At 43.1% G+C, this 19,778-nt stretch overlaps 1 protein-coding gene across 1 annotated transcript; it reads left to right on the forward strand.

Moving 5' to 3' along the window:
- The first annotated feature begins 1,366 nt into the window (after positions 1 to 1,366).
- On the forward strand, positions 1,367 to 7,604 carry LOC121612926 (MRG/MORF4L binding protein). The gene is made up of 5 exons (XM_041946105.1): positions 1,367 to 1,576; positions 2,578 to 2,699; positions 2,832 to 2,913; positions 3,886 to 3,960; positions 5,414 to 7,604. The coding sequence occupies exons 1-5, from the start codon at positions 1,435 to 1,437 to the stop codon at positions 5,632 to 5,634; spliced, it is 642 nt and encodes a 213-aa protein (XP_041802039.1). The 5' UTR covers positions 1,367 to 1,434; the 3' UTR covers positions 5,635 to 7,604.
- Positions 7,605 to 19,778: the final 12,174 nt, after the last annotated feature.

A 19,778-nucleotide genomic window follows, 5' to 3' on the forward strand; every position in this document is an offset into this window, starting at 1 on the left:
CTCTGAATCAGTCTGATTCTTTGATGCACAAATTCACTGTTACCAACTTCATTTTTATTAGCAGTTTGAGGATATTTATACATATTTGGTATTTTATTAATATTAATAAATAACTCAAAGTAATATGACTTTACATAAAGTGTCCCAAAACTGAAATATTTTAAGTTGCATTCTTGTCACATGTTGGTCCAGTTAAATAATGACAGTTTCTAACAGCAGCTTAACTGAACTTGGTTGTGTAAAGTAAAGACAGTGTTACAAACCAACTGAGGAGGTGCAGTACAATAGATGAGTCACTGCTGAGTAACTCCATGTTTAATGAGGACACATCCACACCTACATACTGGAAGCTCCCAAATAAAAGCCACAGTAATTTGAACCTTATGCAGCTGAATAAGTGAAATATTTAACCTTTACTGAATTCTGAATGTTGAAATTAAAATACCACTGAGTCCATTGCATCTGCATTTACAGGTAATTCGAAATCTTTTTCATACAGAAAACATTTCCAACACTTGAGAAAACAATCTTGATAAATATTTGAAATTGATCTTACTCAGCCAATCAAGTTCTGACGTAAGAATTCAAACGTCAACACACAGATCAGTCAAATCTGATCAGATCATTTCAACTTTGTCCGGTCAGGTGGTGTCCTGAACGGTTCGCAGCATTACATCATCTTTTAATCCAAGTACAAATTTAGTAGAAGGTGACAAACACTGAAACAGTCTCCTAACAATGGACGGTATTTCAAATTATTCTAAGGAAACTGGATTTATCCAACATGATGATGTGACAGATTATCCCATCTCTCCCAGTTAACTCTCATCACGTAACTGGCCTCTGATACTGGGTTGACACTGGAAATACAATTTAGCAGAGGATCCTCATGCAAATGACAGATTTAAAGGTTTTTTTTTAAACAAATGACAATGAATCACACGGCCAATAATTACAGAAAAATTGAATTTATGATTTTAAGCAATATGAAAGATCCAAACATAAGCCAGCAGGTCTGCCTGGTATTATTACATTACGACCAACTTGTGTATTGCTTGCTTATTCATTCATTCATTTGTTTATTCAACATGCAAACAGAGGTTATCAGTCAAGATGTAAGCGTTGCTGACTTCTGCTGTTAAGCTTTTATTCTGAAAAAGATTAGAGATGTGCTATAATATATTGATTGATTGATTATATAAATGATAATAAATTCGGTCATTAATGATGTTTTTAATTTATTTAATAATGTAGTAGTTTGGGAGTTTTAAAATCAAGTATTCGGACATGTTTATTCTGAAAAATAAAACCCGGAAGTGTAATCACAGTTCCGGTCTGCCGCTGGCGGAGGCGGAACAAAACATCTCGAAACGGAGCTGTGTGTCTGGTAGCTCTGTTAGCTTCTTCCAGCCTGTTTTAGCCTTTTAGTTGAAAATGGGGGAAGCAGATGTGACGCTGAATCAGACCGACGAGAAGCCTCCAGACTCGGGGTTGGTTCCCGGGGAGGACTCGGTGGTCTGGAGCCACGAGGTGGAGGTCTGTCTGTTTCACGCGATGATCGGACACAAACCCGTCGGTAAGAAGCAGCTAACGTTGTTAGCCTGTTAGCTGCCCCAGCGGCTAACTGCTACACAGTTCTACCAGTTAACCCAGTGTGTCCCAAACGGGGGGTCATGGAAAGTGGCCCTGAACGGTTCCTGGTTCTGGCCCCTCTGTTAATTCTGTAGCGTTTTAAATCATGTCCAGAGTTTAGTTTTAGCTGATAGCAAACAGCTCCGTTAGAATTACATAAACTCTTTATAGAATAAATGGAGATTATGTTTATATTGGCTGGTGTGTTTTTGATGGTGAACGTGTGAAGCAGCTTACTTTTGGTTGATCTTTTTATTTATGGAAACTTAAATATGTGTGAGGTCAGCGGAAGCTTAGACAGGTGAGGACCAGCTGATCAGGCCGCTAACGAGGCCAGTTTGTTGGAAACACACAGCTGTCAGTGTCCTGCATCCATCCTTGTATGTTGACCCCCCCACCGCGTCCCGCCGCAGGACCCCGCACTCAGTCCGAGCAGGACTGCAGGCTGCGTTATGATGTGTGACCGGAAGTAGCTTCAGGTTCAGATCTGTGTTGTTTTAATGGTCTGGTTCTGTTTGCAGTGCTGACATGTTGAACAGGGACACAGTTGACTCTCTCTCACTCTGTCTGTCTCTCTGTCTCTGCATCTCTCTCTCTCTGTCTGTCTCGCTGTCTGTCTCTCTGTCTCTGCCTGTCTCTCTCTCTCTGCGTGTCTCTCTCTGTCTCTGTCTCTGTCTCTGTCTGTCTCTGCCTGTCTCTCTCTCTGTGTCTCTGTCTCTGCCTGTCTCTCTCTCTGTCTCTCTGTCTCTCTCTGTCTCTGCCTGTCTCTCTCTCTGTCTCTCTCTCTGTCTCTGCCTGTCTCTCTCTCTGTCTCTCTCTGTCTCTCTGTCTCTGTCTGTCTCTCTGTCTCTGCCTGTCTCTCTCTGTGTCTCTCTCTGTCTCTGCCTGTCTCTCTCTCTGTCTCTCTCTGTCTCTGTCTGTCTCTGTCTGTCTCTCTCTCTGCAGGAGTGAACCGTCACTTCCATATGATCTGTATCAGAGATAAGTTCAGTCAGAACATCGGCCGGCAGGTGTCCTCCTCCGTCATCTGGGATCATCTGGGAACAATGTATGACATGCAGGCTCTGGTGAGGACGCACACACACACGCACACACATGCACACACGCTGTGTGTCGTTTCATTTTGAAATCTTTGTTATTTGACTGCTGTGTGTGTGTGTGTGTGTGTGTGTGTGTGTGTGTGTGCGCGCGTGATGCAGCACGAGTCGGAGATCTTGCCGTTTCCAAACACAGAGAAGAGCTTCTCTCTGCCCGATGACATCATCCAGGAGGTGAAAGAAGGTGAGGACGTGAATGATCATGTGACTCCCTGCAGACGCTGGAACATGTTCCACACTCACACTAATGATTGCTGAGATGAGGATGAGGATGAGGATGTGATGCCATCACGACCTTTTCATCAGCTCTGCTCTCGCCTACAGACCACGACAGACTGTTTTTTGTCTGTGTGGAGACTGGTCACAGGAGTTCCTGTCTTGTTGTCAGCGTGTCTTTATGAGTGACAGTGTTGCTTTTTGGGTTGGTCCATGTTCCCCTCGGGATGAATCCTACTGACTTGAGGTCAGCATTTGTAGCTTTGAGTGAAACATCTCCACAACTGTTGGATGGATTGTGATGAAATGTGGTTCAGACGTTCACGTTCCCCTCAGGATGAACTGTGAGATCCAGATCAGCTCAACATTGTAACATGACCAGGACTTTGGTTTTTGCAAAGCTAGTGACATTCCCATCAGCCTCTGCTGCGTTTTATCATGTTAGCATGTAGCTCAAAGCGCTGTGCCTCACTGAGCTGCTAGCATGGCTGCAGACTCTTCAGGCCGATCCACGTAGAATCAGTTTTTAAAAGCGGTTTAGATGAGAGTCACTCGCTTGTCTCATCTCTCCACGCTGACTCCACACACAGCCGTTTGAATCCCACCAATCGCCTGCTGTTCACTGCTGGTTGCTTCCTGCTGAGGCTGCAGGAACATGATTTTTGTGTAGTAAGTTTCTGCTGCCAGTCGTCCTGGTGGAGACACTTTGTTCTGCTGTCCTGCTGCCGAGGACGCAGACGGATGGATGGAGGTGGGAGTCAGTGTGGAGCGTTCCACCAAACACTGAGGTCTCGTTGTTGATGTGGATTCTAACAGTGATGTTGTGATGCAACCAGCAGGAGTCGCCAAAGTGTTAAAATCCTACTCTGTGTGTGTGTGTGTGTGTGTGTGTGTGTGTGTGTGTGTGTGTGTGTGTGTGTGTGTGTGTGTGTGTGTGTAGGGAAGCTGGGCTCAGAGGAGGAGACCAAAGACGAGTTCAGGATGGAGAGAGAACCTCCAGCTACACATGAAGAAGGTACTGGTCTGTTTGATGGAGCTGAAGGTTGAAGGTGTTCGGTTCCAGCAGGCCTTTGTTGTGTATCGTCTCTCTCTGTCTCTCTCTCTCTGTCTCTCTGTCTCTCTCTGTCTCTCTGTCTCTCTCTGTCTCTCTGTCTTTCATGTCTCTTTCCGCTGCCAAACTTAAGTTTCCTGTGGACTTTTTTTGTTGTTCTCTTTCTGCTTACATCAGAACTCTGTGTGTTCTGTAGCTCTAACAGAAGTGTTGCATTTCCTTCCTCATAAAATGTTTTTTAAGTATTCCCATCTTTGAGAACTACCTGGCTGTTCTTCTCTGTGCGTCTCTGCCACCTGCTGATCACTGGAATAGAGTGAGAGCGTTGGCAGGACTGTGTGGGCAGTGTCCTCATGCACAGGACAAACAGACCCACTGATTGAAGGACAGCTCCATGGTGCTACTCGAGGTCAGAAACCACACAGACCTTTAAGGCAGATCCTGATGGTGATCAGAGCAGAACTGGAGAGATGAGATAATCCTCCTGCTGCGGTGAAAAGATGACAGCATAACGAATCACTCTGTCTCCTGCTGCTCTCTAATCATGAAGCTTTTATTCTGGAAGAAAAAACGTGATGTGATGTCACAGTTGTATGAAAAACTTTGTGTTTCTGTGAATATTTAAGTGAGTACAAACTGGACTGACCTCCAAAAGTCAGAAAGTTAAAGATGAAGCATCCTCTTCAACTTTTGAAGCAAGAATAAGGAAAAAGGAAAAGTTTGGGAAGCCCAAGAGATTTGAGCTCTCAGATAACTTTTAACAAGGTTTCTGACCTTAATTAGCTTGTTCAGTCTGTGGCTTGTTCACAGTCATCGTTAGGAAAAGGCCAAGTGATGCAAACTTCAAAGCTTCATGAAGTCTCTGACTCCCCAGACCTTGTTCCGACAATCAGCCGCCAGCTTCTCCTCTAATCAGCCGCCTGCACTCTGAAAATTACAACAGTTGTTGTCCACAAAGCAGGAGAAGACTGTAAGAAACCAGCAAAGTGTCTTTAGGTAGCTCTTCCTCAGTTTGTGATGGAGTGAAGAAATGTGAGTTAACAGGAACAGTGGAGGTCAAGCTGAGGTCTGGAAGACCAAGAAAACCCTCAGAGAGAGAGAGAGAGAGGATAGTCAGAGAGGAAATCAAAGCCCTGTTTGAGGGTGAAGACCCTGATGAAGACTCTGCAGTGGTGGTGCTTTGTTCTGCTGCAGCAACACCTGCACAAATATGAGCTTCATGAGAAGAAAATGTTCCTGCAGCCTCACCACAAAACTCAGCGTCAGACGTTTGCAGAGGAACTCCTGAACCGGAACACAAATATTCATGACTGATGTCCACAGTTTCAATATTTCAACCAATCGGATGGTTGAGTTTTTCCATAAGGTTTTGTGTTGATGTCACTCATTTCCTGTCTCTCTCTCTCTCTCTCTCCAGGAAGTAACTCATCAGTGAAGATGTCGGAGCGAACGAGCAGCGGTCGGGACAAAGAGAGAGAGCGAGACAAGGAGAAGGGAGGGGGTGAAGGAGGCGCAGCAGGAGGAGGAGGGGGAGGAGGGAAGGAGGCGGAGAAGAGGAAGAGGAGTCGAGCGGCCGAGAAACTGCTGTCGTCTTCCAACCCGGCGAGTCCGGGAGGAGCCAAGAGGAGGCGCACCTGAGAGATGGACAGAGAGAGACGGAGAGAGAGAGAGAGAGAGAGAGATAGAGAGAGATAGTGTGTGTGTGTGGAGGAGAGAGAGAGAGAGAGTTGCAGTCAAAAAGAAGAAGAAGAAGAAGAAGCTGCCGTCGCAGGAATCAAACCTGCCCATTGTGTCACATGACCGTCTGATCGCCGACTGCAAACAGGAAGGAGCTTGGTGAGGTGGAGGCGGCGCTTCATGTTGACTCGTGTTCTGTTCCTTTATATCAGCTGTAGCTTCTTAATCATGTGATCACAGCGGGAGGAAGTGACACGTCTGAACGCGTCACTGCAGAACACAACGTGATCCCCAGCGTTACCTGATGTCTGACCTCATGTCAGCGAAATCGTTCTGTTTCTTTTCATTAGTTTGTCGTTTAGAAAACGGTGTCATGTTCACTGAGGATGCTGGCGTGTCACACTCATGATGGACGGGTAAAACAATGGATCCAAGTCAATGCAGCAGAGATATCGTCTTTTGTTTCCACTTTCTCCTCAAAACTTGGTGCCTGCATTACCCACAATGCAACTCGACCGCCCACAGTTCGCTCGGAGGTTGTTGGTGTGTTATGCTAGCAGCAGCTAATGTAGCCTGTAGCCTGCAGCAGAGGTGAGCAGCAGCTGCAGACATCTGACTCCACCCCAGTCTTCAGCCGACGCTGACTCGAGTGACATCACTCGAGGACATTTATCAGACATCACACAGCTCCCTCTGAGACACCGAAGGCTTCGTGTACTGATCCCACACTCTGAGCTGTAAAATCAGTGGACTCCTCCTTTTAGAGCATCAGGTAGTGACCCAGCCTTTCTTTGCCCTGGGTTTCGTCTCTCAGGCTACATACAGGCTACACTATGGCCGAGTTCCAAATTGCACACTTTTTTTTCCATTCAGTCCTGCAGCTGCCCTCCCAGAGTACATACTGCTGCATGCAGTATGCAAACAATTGGGATGCGTTACTTCATCATAACATCGTGCCTTGAACTTTGACCGTCTTGCTCACACATCCTTCACAGTTTATAAAAGTAAAAGAAACAGTTTGTGATTTGGAACAGAAGCCAAGACTTTGTATGACCGTGCTGTCGCCGGCTCAGTCGATGTGACGCACCTTCCACTGTGCAAAGGATTGTGGGTGAGAAAAGCATGCTGGCCTGCATTCTGCGACCGGATGCAGCGGGACTTCCTGGTTTGTTTGGCTTACTGCGGTTAACATGCTGTGTGCTGGGATGCAGCCTGAGAGGGTTGAGACAGGGTCCGTCACCTCCTGCATGTAAAACTAATCATTCAGTCTGTTTTTATTTACAGTTGATCGTCTCCTACAAACATGCCTGAATGGAGCCTCAGCAAAGCTCCGTTCTCTCTGTATCCAGGAAACCAAACGTCATGTGAAAAGGGTCGATGGTTAACGGTGCTTTTTATTTTCTTTGTGATGCAACATGTCGTGTGAACGTGGAGCAGGAGGTCCGGTTTTACTGAGACCGAGAGACTCGGCTCATCTGAAAGTCTGACCAGCTGACACAGAAAAAGCCTCCGGAAATATTAACCCTGCTGAACGTTGTTGTCTTTTTATCCCCTGACTGTTCAATATAATGCAATAAATCTCAGCTGTCATATTTTTCCTATAAAGTGATGTTCGAACATTTTTAAGCTTATTTATGTGAGTAGCTTCTGTTCTGTAGCTTTTTGTCCTTTTCTTTGGTTTTATTTCCTGCAGTCTGATGCTGACAGTCACACTTTGTGTCTCAGAAGGTTGAAATAACTTCATATTCTGGGTTTATACATACAGGGTTCAGTATCTCAGCTTCGGTGTGCACAGTCGAACATTTCATCAGCTCCAGATCATAAAAAAATAAAATGTTCCCTTTAATTTTTCAACAACGTGTTAATTTATTGATGTTTGATGAGCTGATGTATGAGGCTGATCAGCTGTTTGTGTCATTAAAGATGAACTCAGATCAGTGACGTCTCCTCCTCTTACTCTTCAACAGGCAGAGGTGAAAAGTAACTAAGTACTTTTACTGAAGTGCTGTACAGAAGTACAGTCTTGTACTTAGTATATCCATTTTATGCTACTTTCTGCTTTTACTCCACTACATTTATCTGACAGCTTCAGTTATTTAAAAAAAACATTTTGCAAACAAAATATAAGATCGTTTTTTCTATTATTTGTTAACACATTAATGCATCAATAATGGTTATTCAGTTACTTTATATATGTATATATAATAGAATTTCAGCTGTTTTTCTACACTGATATCTTTAACTTTTGATACTTTATGTTTTCATATCTCTATTACTGTACTTAGACTGTTTCTACTGTTTAATAAGTAAAAGACTCAATCACTTCCACCACTAAGAACAGGACACATGACAGGAATCTTTAAAAAGTCAATAATATAAACATATATATAATATAAAAAAATACGACTGCAGAGGAAACAGGTTTGTGATGCAGTGAAGAAATAAAAGATAAGATGGACTTTATTAAGCCCCAGCCAGGGAAATTCAGGTATTACAGGCAGCAGGTAATGGCAGTTGGGGAGAAAAAAAAATAGCAACAGAAATAGAGAAATACAGAATACAAAATAAAAGCTGACTATATGTACATTTTATACAAAGTACTATATAAGAGAAAACGTGTAAAAAATCTATATAAAAATCTATATTGCTGCAAACTATAAGACACATTACCATAAAAATATACTCCCACAAATTCTGTAGAATTTCACAGACCTTACACAAATTGCACATGTTGGATAAAGTGACTACAGCATTAATGCTATTGCAAAAAAAAAACAATCAAACAAGACACTGTAGAGTGTTAAATCTTCAAGTTTTCAACTATTATTAAAATGGTCATTATTAGAGTTTCTGATCAGATATGGTCGTTAGATTAAATGTTTGGCCTCCAATCAGTCACATCTTGTAAAATGAAATCATGGACACTCAGTTTGGGACTGAGAGTAATCTCTTTTAGGACGAATTTGAGGGCAGTTGAAGTTTAACGCTTCCTGTTCGGTTCAGATTTATGAACAGAACTGAAGTCCACCTTCATGCGACTCTGCTGTCAGATCCAAACAAAAAAACTCCAGTTTTACTATGAACTCGAAGCCGAAGTAAACTTTAATTTCACAACAAAACTTTTGAGCCTTCAGTCAGTGTGCTGTAGAAGCTGCAGTGTGTCCATGTGGCCACAGGGAGGCGCTGTCCTCCTGCTTTGGGGCGAAGCTGAAGCTGCTGAGCCACAAAATCATCTTTCAGATGAATAACCAGAGATTTTATCAGTAGTCGAAATATTTTGACTTTGGGTCAGAGTTTGGACTTCTGTCAGTGCGACGGTTTTCAGGAGGGAAAGCTGGAACGTTCCTGAATTATTGATCAGAGCTGTCAGAGCTTTTAAAGTGAACAGTTCGAAAGTCCTGGGAGCAGTTCAGCAATTCACAAAACAACAAGAAGCAAATTACAGAGATAAATAATGTAAACGTGAAGTGAGATGTTTGAGATTTGAGTTGATCTGGATGAGTCTGTCAGGTAAAGGTCAGGTAAAGGTCGGGTAAAGGTCAGGTAAAGGTCAGGTAAAGGTCACAGCCTATGAACAAACACACACTGAAGCTGCAGGAGTTCAGCTCTCATCTGCTTGTCTGGCTTTTCACGTTAGCTTCTTGCTAACCGGCAGCCTGTTGTTTCCTCTGACGTGTCAACGTGTGTTTGTCTGATCAGAAACGTACCAAACAACGCTGTCTGCAGGTCTTCTCTTATTGTGTGAATGAGGAGTGAATAACTGCACATTTTATTCATTATATTTGTGCACTGCGATGTGATTCTGAATCCTCAGTACAGATTCAAATAATGGGCTGTTGGTTTATTCTCCATCTTATTTTTACATTAGTTTTCTATCCCTGATTTTATGTTCATTCTGTCTTTTTTATGTGAAGCACTTCAGCTTCATGTGATAATAATTATAATTCTGATGTAATTTGAGGTCAAAATTTTAATCTGACAATCATATCTGATCATCAGGTCTAAAAATGTTAATTTTCACTTCTGAAAACTTGTTTATTTAACAGTCTGCAGTGTCTGTTCTTAATTCTTTCGTGCTTCATGTACCTGTTTCCTCTGCAGTCGTGTTTTCGACTCCTCTGGTGTTGGTGATTATTTTGCCACCTCAAATTCCTGTGATGTGTCCTGTTGGTGGAAGCATTCAAATCCTTTACTTATGAAACAGTAGAAACAGTCAAAGCACAGAAATACTGATATTAAAACATACTTAAATCATTTTATTAATATTATTATTATTATTATTATTATTAATAGTAGTAGTAGTAGTAGTAGTAGCACTCATCGTGTTGCTCAAAAATGATTCTCAGCTTTGCTTTTAACATCTGATTTATTAATTTAAAAAAAATCCTCTGATGAATCCAGACAGTTTGACAGAAATAAAGGAACAATAATTGTATTGTGATAGAAATGCAAACAGCATGTGGTGTGAAATACACTGCAGAAACAGATCGTTCATTTAAGATCACACATGATCACATGGTAATCTAATTAAAGCTCATTTTAAAATTAGCTTTGTTTTTTTCAGTTAATAGTCTGGTGAACTGTCAGCAAACTGTGAAAAATGTCCATCGCAAGTTCCAAAAACCAAAATATATTCAGTTTCTTTAAAAGTAATCAATAAAATATCCAACAGTAATAACTTCCGCAGCGGTGACATCACTGTCTTATTCACCTCGTCCAGTTTTCGTTAAATCTCTGAAAAGTGGTGAAACAGCGCCCCCCTGGTTTTTCATCATGGTAAACTACATCCTGTGTATGTGGTGAAAGAAGGACATTACACCCTGACAGCGAGGACGGGACGCCAGGTGAGGTTAATAACGTGAGGCGGACACGTTGCTGTCAAACTGTCTGTGGACATTAATGTAGAAAACACCGACGTTCACCCTCAAAACAAATAAACTGTGCAGAGTTTACAACTTTATTTAAACTGAACAACCGGCAGAGTTAGCTACTGTGCGCTAGTAGGCTATTCCAGTGTGGATATGAGATTAGCTAACAGGAAGAAGAGACGAGTTCTGTCAACATCATCATCATCATCATCAACTGCAGCAGTTCTGACCAGTTCACCTCCATGAAGCAAAGAAACAGTTTCAGCATCAAATAACGTGAGTCACATACAGCCTGTCTGTCTGTCTGTCTGTTTACCTATCTGTCTGTCTGTCTGTTTACCTGTCTGTCTGTCTGCTGTCTGTCAGTGTATCCTGATGGTTTAATGTCCATTTGCTGCTGCTGTAGTTTGGTTGGAGTAGTTGATGGAGGCTGTGTTCCTGTCTGTCTGCTGTAGTTTGGTTAGAGTAGTTGTGATGGAGGCTGTCTTCCTGTCTGTCTGTCTGCTGTAGTTTGGTTGTTGTAGTTGTGATGGAGGCTGTGTTCCTGTCTGTCTGCTGTAGTTTGGTTGGAGTAGTTAATGGAGGCTGTGTTCCTGTCTGTCTGTCTGTCTGCTGTAGTTTGGTTGTTGTAGTTGTGATGGAGGCTGTCTTCCTGTCTGTCTGTCTGTCTGCTGTAGTTTGGTTGGAGTAGTTGATGGAGGCTGTGTTCCTGTCTGTCTGTCTGTCTGTCTGCTGTAGTTTGGTTGAAGTAGTGGTGATGGAGGCTGTCTTCCTGCTGGATGAAGTATTTAGATGCTTCACATCACTAAAAGAACTAAAACTCTCATCAGTTTACTGTGACTCAGTCGTTCATGTCCAAGCAGGATTTTACTGTTGGAGCTGGTTGAGCTTCATTTGACTCTATTTTCTATCAGACTGTAACTAATGATTCTTTTCATTCTGGATCAATCTGCTGATTATTTCCTCTATTAATCCATCGATTGGTTATTGTAGACAAAGCACTTTTAACATTTATCAAATAGTCTTCGCTGTACTTTTATCAACTGCTGGGTCGTTTATTTTAAAAGAAAATATTATAGTTCAAAAACGTGAAATGCAGAAAGGAGATGGAGGAAGAGGAGGCAAGGAAGTAAATATGGAAAGGAGGAAGAATGAACTCATGAGGAACAAGGAAAGGAGACAGAGGGAGAAAAGGAGATAAGGGAGGAGGAGAGAAGACAGGGAAGAAAGTGAATTGAAAGCATGTGAGGAGGGAGTGAGAAGTAATGGCTGAGGGAGAAAGAAAAGACGAAGAGAAGAAGAAAAAGAAAAGCAGGACGAGTGTGAAGCCTGAGAGAAGAAAACAGAATGAACGTGTGTGAGAATGAACGACAGAACTGCTGCTGCCGCATGAATATTCATGAGCTGCTGAGAGTTCCCAGAGCTGTGTGTGTGTGTGTGTGTGTGTGTGTGTGTGTGTGTGTGTGTGTGTGTGTGGTTACACTCACCAGCGACACATTTAGGAGGTCCTCTGGTGGCTTTTATTCATGCTAAAATCAACCTCTGAGGTGAACTGATTTGAATTTGAGCTGATAGGGGACCTGCAGGTGAGCTGCACTGCCCCCTGCAGGCTGGAGCAGGGACTTCAATGATGTCAGCATTCAGGTCATTTCTTTTTATTTGAACGAATCAATCAAAACTCATCTCACACCAGACTTTTACTTTACCTTTAGAGTTTTTCTGCCCTGAAAAGCAACACGTGCAGGTCGTCGGTTAGTTTTACAGTTTACTAGTTTCCTCAATCTGCTGGAGCACAACTGCAGTTTGTTCATGCACAAAAACAGAAAAAAACCCTTCTGCAGTCTCCTGTTTGCTTTTTGACAGCGTGGAGTGATATTCACACTTCACTGTGGATGCTGAAAGACGGAAGATCAAATCAGCCCTGTTCTCATTAGACCAAGAATAATTCAGGATGCAACGTGGCCACACACACCCTGACCCTGGAAGGGTTCTTCCTCTGGCTCAAGGGAGCATTAAGTATTAAGTATTAAGTATCACTGCTGTGATATAATATTAGAATATCCTTCAAAAAAGTCTTCCTCGTATGATTTCAAACCACATACATACACGCTCCTGATGACTGTATGATAGTAGTGCAGCCATGCAGCCAATGATCTGCAAACATGAGTGTACTCTGAATAAATGTCTTCAGTGTATTTGTACTCTGAATAAATGTCTTCAGTGTATCTGCATCACAGGAAGCTGTTTGAATGTTAAAACACGGTGAAGTTAAAGTGTCCATTCCTGAAAGTCCTCCAGAAAATCAAATCAAATCAATAGTTGGTCCACACACACACACACAAACACACACACACACACACACACACACACACACTAATGCAGGAGTGTGTGTGTGTGTGTGTGTGTGTGTGTGTGTGTGTGTGTGTGTGTGTGTGTGTGTTCGCGCCGCTGCCTCGTCCATGTTTATTCATAAATCATCTCATGTTTATTCATACCAGATTATGTAAACAAGTAAGTAGGCGTATTCACACACACACACACACAAACGCTGGTGTTGCTGGTCAACCGTTAAACACGCACACACACACTGTGACTGTGTGTGTGTGTGTGTGTGTGTGTGTGTGTGCGTGTGGTGAGAGTGACCTGGTTTGCGTAGATCCAGACTTGACAGCCTCTCTCTCGCTGCGAGGACTCGTCTCTGCACTTGAACCTGATGGGAGCTGATGGTCTGTGCGATCAGGACTTGCTTTAAAGGGGATGAACATGATTCCTGTCCCCGCCCAGAGTCAAACCACGCAGCACGTGGCCGGCGTGTATTCTTATTGACTGCTTGGTGTATAATTGTGAGTAAATGGTGAAGAATTGAAGTACTTTCAGCACATGTGACCTCAGTGCAACGTGCACGTGTGTGCTGAGAAAGATGATATCAGTTATTTACTTTAGCCTGACACTGTTGAATCCAAGGAACCAATCACAGGACAGAATGGTCTGGTCCTGAGAGGATGCATCTCTGGCTGTGATTGGTGGGATTTGGTGGGTTGTTGGTGTGAACTTGCTGTCGCTCCATCAAGAGTTTCAAAACTTTCCTGCCGGATGATGTTTTCACCCACTGAAGACTGAAACTGTTTCTGAAGCAGCAGCATCCTTCCTCATCATCATCATCCTCCTGCTTCGGCTCTCTGCGTCTGAGCTTTCACCCTTTAATTCCGCCTGTGTTGAAGTCCGCTCCAGCTGAACAGTGAAGCTGTTTGAGGCTTTGAAGTGGACGCGCATCTCACAAATGGGAATTGAAGTGAAAGTGAGGAAGAGAGTGAGGGGAGATGAGAAGAGGAGCTGGGATGAGGAGGAGAAACCTGAGCGTGATAGAACGTCTGAAGTCATGAATTATTCTCCTGCGAGGTTTCCTCAGGGACATTAACACACTTACCCAGCACGTCATATTCCAGGCCATCAACAAGCATCAGCAGCTCCACGAATCCTCCGCCCTCACTTCCCGCTTCCAGCCGTGTGCAGGAGGACGAAAGACGCTGTGACCTATGACCTCCAACGGCTGATTAGCATGAAAAGCAGTTGAACATTTATTCATCATGTTTTCTCTTGTTTGAGTCATATGAGGAGATTCATCTCTGTACGTTCAGTTTATCTGTTTAGCCTAGCTTAGCATAAAGACTAGAAGCAGAAGGAAACTGCTAGCCAGGCCCATCAAAAGATCCAATAACAACCTTCCATGTGCTCAGTGCCTGAGTCAGTGTGATCTTTGTGACGGGTCACTGAACTCATCACCAGTCAGTGTCCTCTCTCCCCTCACCTGTGGGCCACCACCAGAGCAGAGACCGACAGGAAAACCTTCTTCTTCTCTTCTTCTCTCACCGCCTTCAGAGTCATCATTTCATCCTTTCCTTATCTTGTCGTTTTCCTCTCATTCCATCCTTCTTCTCTCCTCCAGTCTCTTATTTGCTGGATCTGATGGCCGAAACAACGTCTTAGTTCAGTTTGCGTATCATCAGTCCTCTGAGCTGCTTTGTAGTTTTTGCTCGTGTTCGCATGAGAACGAGACGACTTTCCTCGTAACGACCACCCGTTTCCACAGCAGTGCTGGAGAGGCGTTTACTTCCAGAAAAGAAGCCCACTCCTCCCTGAAGATGAAGTATCCTGAAGCAGTGATGCGTTCAGGTGCCATCTGGGATGGTTCAGTATTCAGGGTGAGTGAAGCAGGTGCCTGGTCGCTAATGGGATCATTCTGGTATGAAGGATGTTTGGAATGACAGAATTACTGCGTAGGAAAAGGTCAGTTTGTGAAGATGACTGATGAAGAGGAAGATGAGGATGGAGTGAGAACAGTGATAAAATCACCTCTGATTGGTTCTTCAGTTAGAGATGTGACTGGTTGTCATCATATACTGCAGGTTTGAGATTAGAAACAGGCTGTGGTTGGTTGATGGATGTTTTCTGATATATCTGTCCTGTATTATCGATGATTACAGCTCTTAAAGTTGCTGAGCTCACATCCAGTGAAACTGGTCACAGTATGAGGCCGCAGCATAAGTTTAAACCTCAGTTTAAACTAAGTGATAAAATGAGCAACCACATGTGACCACAGCAGGCACAGAAATGGCTGCATCTCAAAAACTACGAGGACTTTTACGAGGAGTAAATGTGCTTTGACCCAGTTTAAATCGGATTTAACACGTCGAATGAATGTTAAGATTCTTTTTTTTTTTTTTAAGAAAATCAACTCCAATTAAGTCACGATGATATGTGACATTAGACATTTAGATTTGTCATGTAGCTACATGTCACAGCATACAGTATTTTGTGTTTCTGCCTCCATCAGAGACAGTTTTTCCTCTTTCCACATGCTGAATACAGACGTTAGTCATTAATGGGTTGGGAGTGAGATGCATTCAAGGACACACTGTCTGTTCGTTGTCGTCAGTGGCTGGAAGGTCGACGTTGTGTTCTTCAGTGTTATTTAGATGAGTTTCTGAGCTGATGCTGAACTTTCTGTCCAGTGGCCAGTGGTGGGTGGGGGCTCTTTATCGGTGCAGTGGCTGAGTGTGAATGCGATGGAAGTTATTTTGTTGCTGGTGTCTGAGCTGAGGGAGGATGAGGGTTTGGAGCAGAGCCTCTGGGTCTTCAGACGTGTTGTTTTCAGTCTGTCAGAGAAGATTATCGCTCACGCTGCAGGTCTGAACGTCCACTGTGTTGCTTTCTAGTGCTTATATTTGTTTAATGAGGGTTGGAAGGATGAGTTTTCTCTTTGACGTCTTGACGTCTTTTCCTTCATAGTCTTTTCGAGGAGGTCGCGTTGGTTCATAGATTAAAAACTTTTGTCCGGGTTAGTTTTGTTGCTGTGGAAGAAGCGTCTGACGTGTTGCACCGCAGGAAGTAGAGATGGAGAAAGTTGTTTCATCCACTTTTGTTGTCTGGTGTTGTGGTTGTGGTTAATCGAGGTCTGTCGCCATGATGAGTCTCTCCTCTGTGTGCCGCTGTAACACCCTCAGGTTCGTTTGTAACGTCGTTAAAGCTGGGAGCTACCAAGCTGGGCCAGCTTTTTAATTCAAGATCTTTTTTATTGAAGTTTTGTCAATATAATAAATGTGCAGCTCTACATAGGTGTTACAAAGACATAGGGCTGGGCGATATGGCCTAAAAAAAATCTCTGATTTTTTCACAAAAAATCCCGATTCACGATTTAAATCGATTTTTTTCACCCCCTACCTAAAATCAATTTGCAGATGACAAAGAAATAGTTCAAAACAAGTTTAAATTTTATTTTGTTTAAATTCTCCCTTCTGGGGTTTAAGTTACATAAACAAGCCACAAAAAAAGAGATGGCAAGCCCTCCTACCATCGTAAACAGTGACAATGTAACTTTTCAGTGAGCTTTATCTAGTTTCAAAATGACACAATGCACTCTAAAACTAACTTGAAAAAATAAAACATAAAATTATAAGACGCTTTTTTGAGGTTGATAAAATAAAGTGCAAACAAAACTCTCAGCTTATGAAGTGCACCGTTAAACTTAAATAGGGCTGCATCACTCTGCTGGACCACAGATCGGTTGCCTCCATGTTGTTTGTGTATCAAGCGGGGGGGGGGGGGGGGGCACTCTGAACTACGGGAGTCCAGCAGGCAGGTGTTGGTGGTGGATGTTAATAAGCAAATCGATTTTCATGAAAACAAATCGACATTAAGTACAAATTCGAATTAATCGATAAAATAGATTTATCGCCCAGCCCTACAAAGACAGAAAATGAATCGAGTCATACATCAATCACGGCATGCACAATTAACATATATAAAGAAAAAATTAAATAAAACAAAATAACAATAAATAAATCCCTCCCCTGTCACTGCCAGTTCACTAGTCGCTGTATCAGATCAATGTATTACCGTACGTAATCAGAGAGTAAAAAGCGTAAAAAGCTGAGCTGTATTCAAGGGCCAAGTCATTACAGGTTCTGGAATGCTTCTAGAAAGGGACCCCATGTCTTCTGGAACTTCTTATTAGATTGTTGAAGTGAGTATCTAATTTTCTCCAATTTAAAGGATAACTTTCGTTTTTTTACAACCTGGACCTTTTTTCTAGCATTAAATACGCCCATTTACTCACCCAGACAACTTTGGTGGCATTTGGAGTCGTTTTGAAGAAATTAGCCCCAGAGGAGCGGCGCGTATATCCGTATAATGCGAGTGCTCGGGGCATCCATGCGCAGCCTCTATATAACGCATAATCTGCAGCGAAACTCGTTCATATTCCAATATTTTGTTATGATATGCTGGTGCAGCTATGGTTCGTTATTGCGTATTCATATCCGATCGCCGCAGAGTCAGCCATGTTGTGGCTGGCTGCTCGCAGTGCCCGGCGTTTGGTAATGACATCATCCACGTCAGAGGTAGTTGCCTAGAGACGCCGGATGTCGATAACATGCCACCACGGGCTCAGAGGGGAATAGCAGCATATCATAACAAAATATTGGAATATGAACGAGTTTCGCCGCAGATTATGCGTTTATAGAGGCTACGCACGGGGGCCCCAATTACTCGCATTATACGGATATACGCGCCGCTCCACTGGGGCTAATTTCTTCAAAACGACTCCAAATGCCACCAAAGTTGTCTGGGTGAGTAAATGCTCGTAATTAATGCTAGAAATAAATTCCAGGTTGTAAAAAACGAAAGTTGTCCTTTAAGGCAGGACATGATGTCCTCCAACCATTGTTCATGAGTGGGAGGGGAGGTCTCCTTCCACCTGAGCAGAATTGCTCGTCGAGCCAAAAGGGAGGCGAAGGATAAAGTGCGTTGCTTAGTTGCAGTTAATTTTTTCACCCCCCTTTGACCCCAAACAGAGCGGTCAGTGGGTTTGGTTCCAAATTAATGTTTAACACCCAGGAAAGTGTATGAAAAACTTCCCTCCAATATTTGTTAAGGCTTGAACTGGACCAGTACATGTGGATGAGGGATGCTTCCATATTTTTACATTTGACACAGTCTGGACTAATATCTGGGTATATGGAGGATAGTTTTGCTGGGGGGCAGCTTTTTGTGCTTTTACATTATAACTTCCTGCTGTTCACTCCAGCTAGTCCAAACCCATGATTATTATTATTATTATTATTATTATTATTATTATTATTGTTATTATTATTATTATTATTAGTAGTAGTAGTAGGAGTAGTTGTAGTAGTAGTAGGAGTAGTTGTAGGAGTAGTTGTAGTAGTAGTAAAACAAATGTTAAGGATCAAACAGAACAGAAAGTCAAGTCAAAAGCTTTAATCAGTAGCAGGTTTTCCGGGCAATGTGATGACGCTTTGCTCATTTTTCTCTAACAAACTTTATAAAAGTGTCGAAGTAAAAGGAAACAGAGGAAGTAGAGCAGAGATTTTCAAAATAAAGGTCCAGTGTGTTTAAACTTTTAGCTGTGTGTGTGTTCGTGCTCTTCGTGACTGTATTGACTGGCACACGAGCCAGCTGTTGTAGTTAGCTAACAAACAGATGAATGCTAACCGTACTTGTTTTTTGTAACTGTCAGCTCGTCTGCCTGCAGAAGTTCATTCAGTCATCAATCAGCTGCTCTGCATGTTGGACTGTCCCAGGATCAGCAGTGTCTTGACGTCCGTTTTGAAACTTAAATCTTGGTGTGACTCAGTAAGTCCTGGCGGCTGTTTTCGCCTCCTCCGCTCTCTTTTGCTTTTCTGGTTTCTTCTCCAAAGTGAGCAGAAGAAACAAGTGTCGATGTTTCACTGAGTCGAAAGCAGCGTCTGCACGACCAGGTGAGACCCCCTGTGACCACGCACACACATGCAGTCGTCGGACTCTCTGTTTAAAGGCACGCTGACGGTAGCCGTGTAACGTGTTTACGTGCATGACCCCGCTGACCCCGGTGGCTTGCCGTAAAAAGTGTGCTTTGCTGCATCCGAAGTATGTATGATGTATACACCTGTATATCACTGCAACACAATGAGAAGTGACTCTATAACGTCAGTGTCAGGTGCAGATCTGTTCATCACAATTAAAAACTTCATTTTAAACAGCAGAGTTTAAAATAAAGTCGACGATCTTCTGCCACACAGACAGCAGGTGAAAGCCTCGCTGTGTTGATTCGCTGTCAGCTGCTCAAAAACTGAGTCCGGCCTCCTGAAAGCTCTTTGGATCCAGTCTGGAACCTCACAGACCGGACCGGCCTTTCAGCTCGCACGCTGACATCATCGTTGGCCCCCGTACGTAAGCTGACAAGTGATGTCATGAATGCTTCCTGTCGCCGACATGATGGGATTTCTTCTTCAGGTGTTGTGTTTGTGTAGCTGTGAGACCTGAGAGCTGAGACAGATTTAGACGTTTCTCTGTCCGTTTGTTCACACACACACACACACACACACACACACACACACACAGGCTCTCACACAAAGCGCTCATTAGCCATGTATGGTGTGTGTGTGCCAGAAGTCATTTGTTTGTCTTTAAGCAGCTAAACTCCCTTTTATCCTGCTGATAATAGAAAGATTAGCATCTCAAAACCACAAAAGAGCTTTTTAATCAAACCTCAGGCTCTCTCTCTCTCACACACACACACACACACACACACACACACACACACACACACACTCACACTTGGGGTCCCAGGCCTCCTGTTGTGTAGCGTACGATGATTACAAAGACAATCTTGCATGTGTGTGTGTTCATGCACTGCCTGGTGGTTAACACACTAATGAGTCAAACAGCTGATGGTGTGTA

The sequence above is a fragment of the Chelmon rostratus genome, chromosome 10 (genome assembly GCF_017976325.1).
Source record: "Chelmon rostratus isolate fCheRos1 chromosome 10, fCheRos1.pri, whole genome shotgun sequence".
Classification (NCBI taxonomy): domain Eukaryota; kingdom Metazoa; phylum Chordata; class Actinopteri; order Chaetodontiformes; family Chaetodontidae; genus Chelmon; species Chelmon rostratus.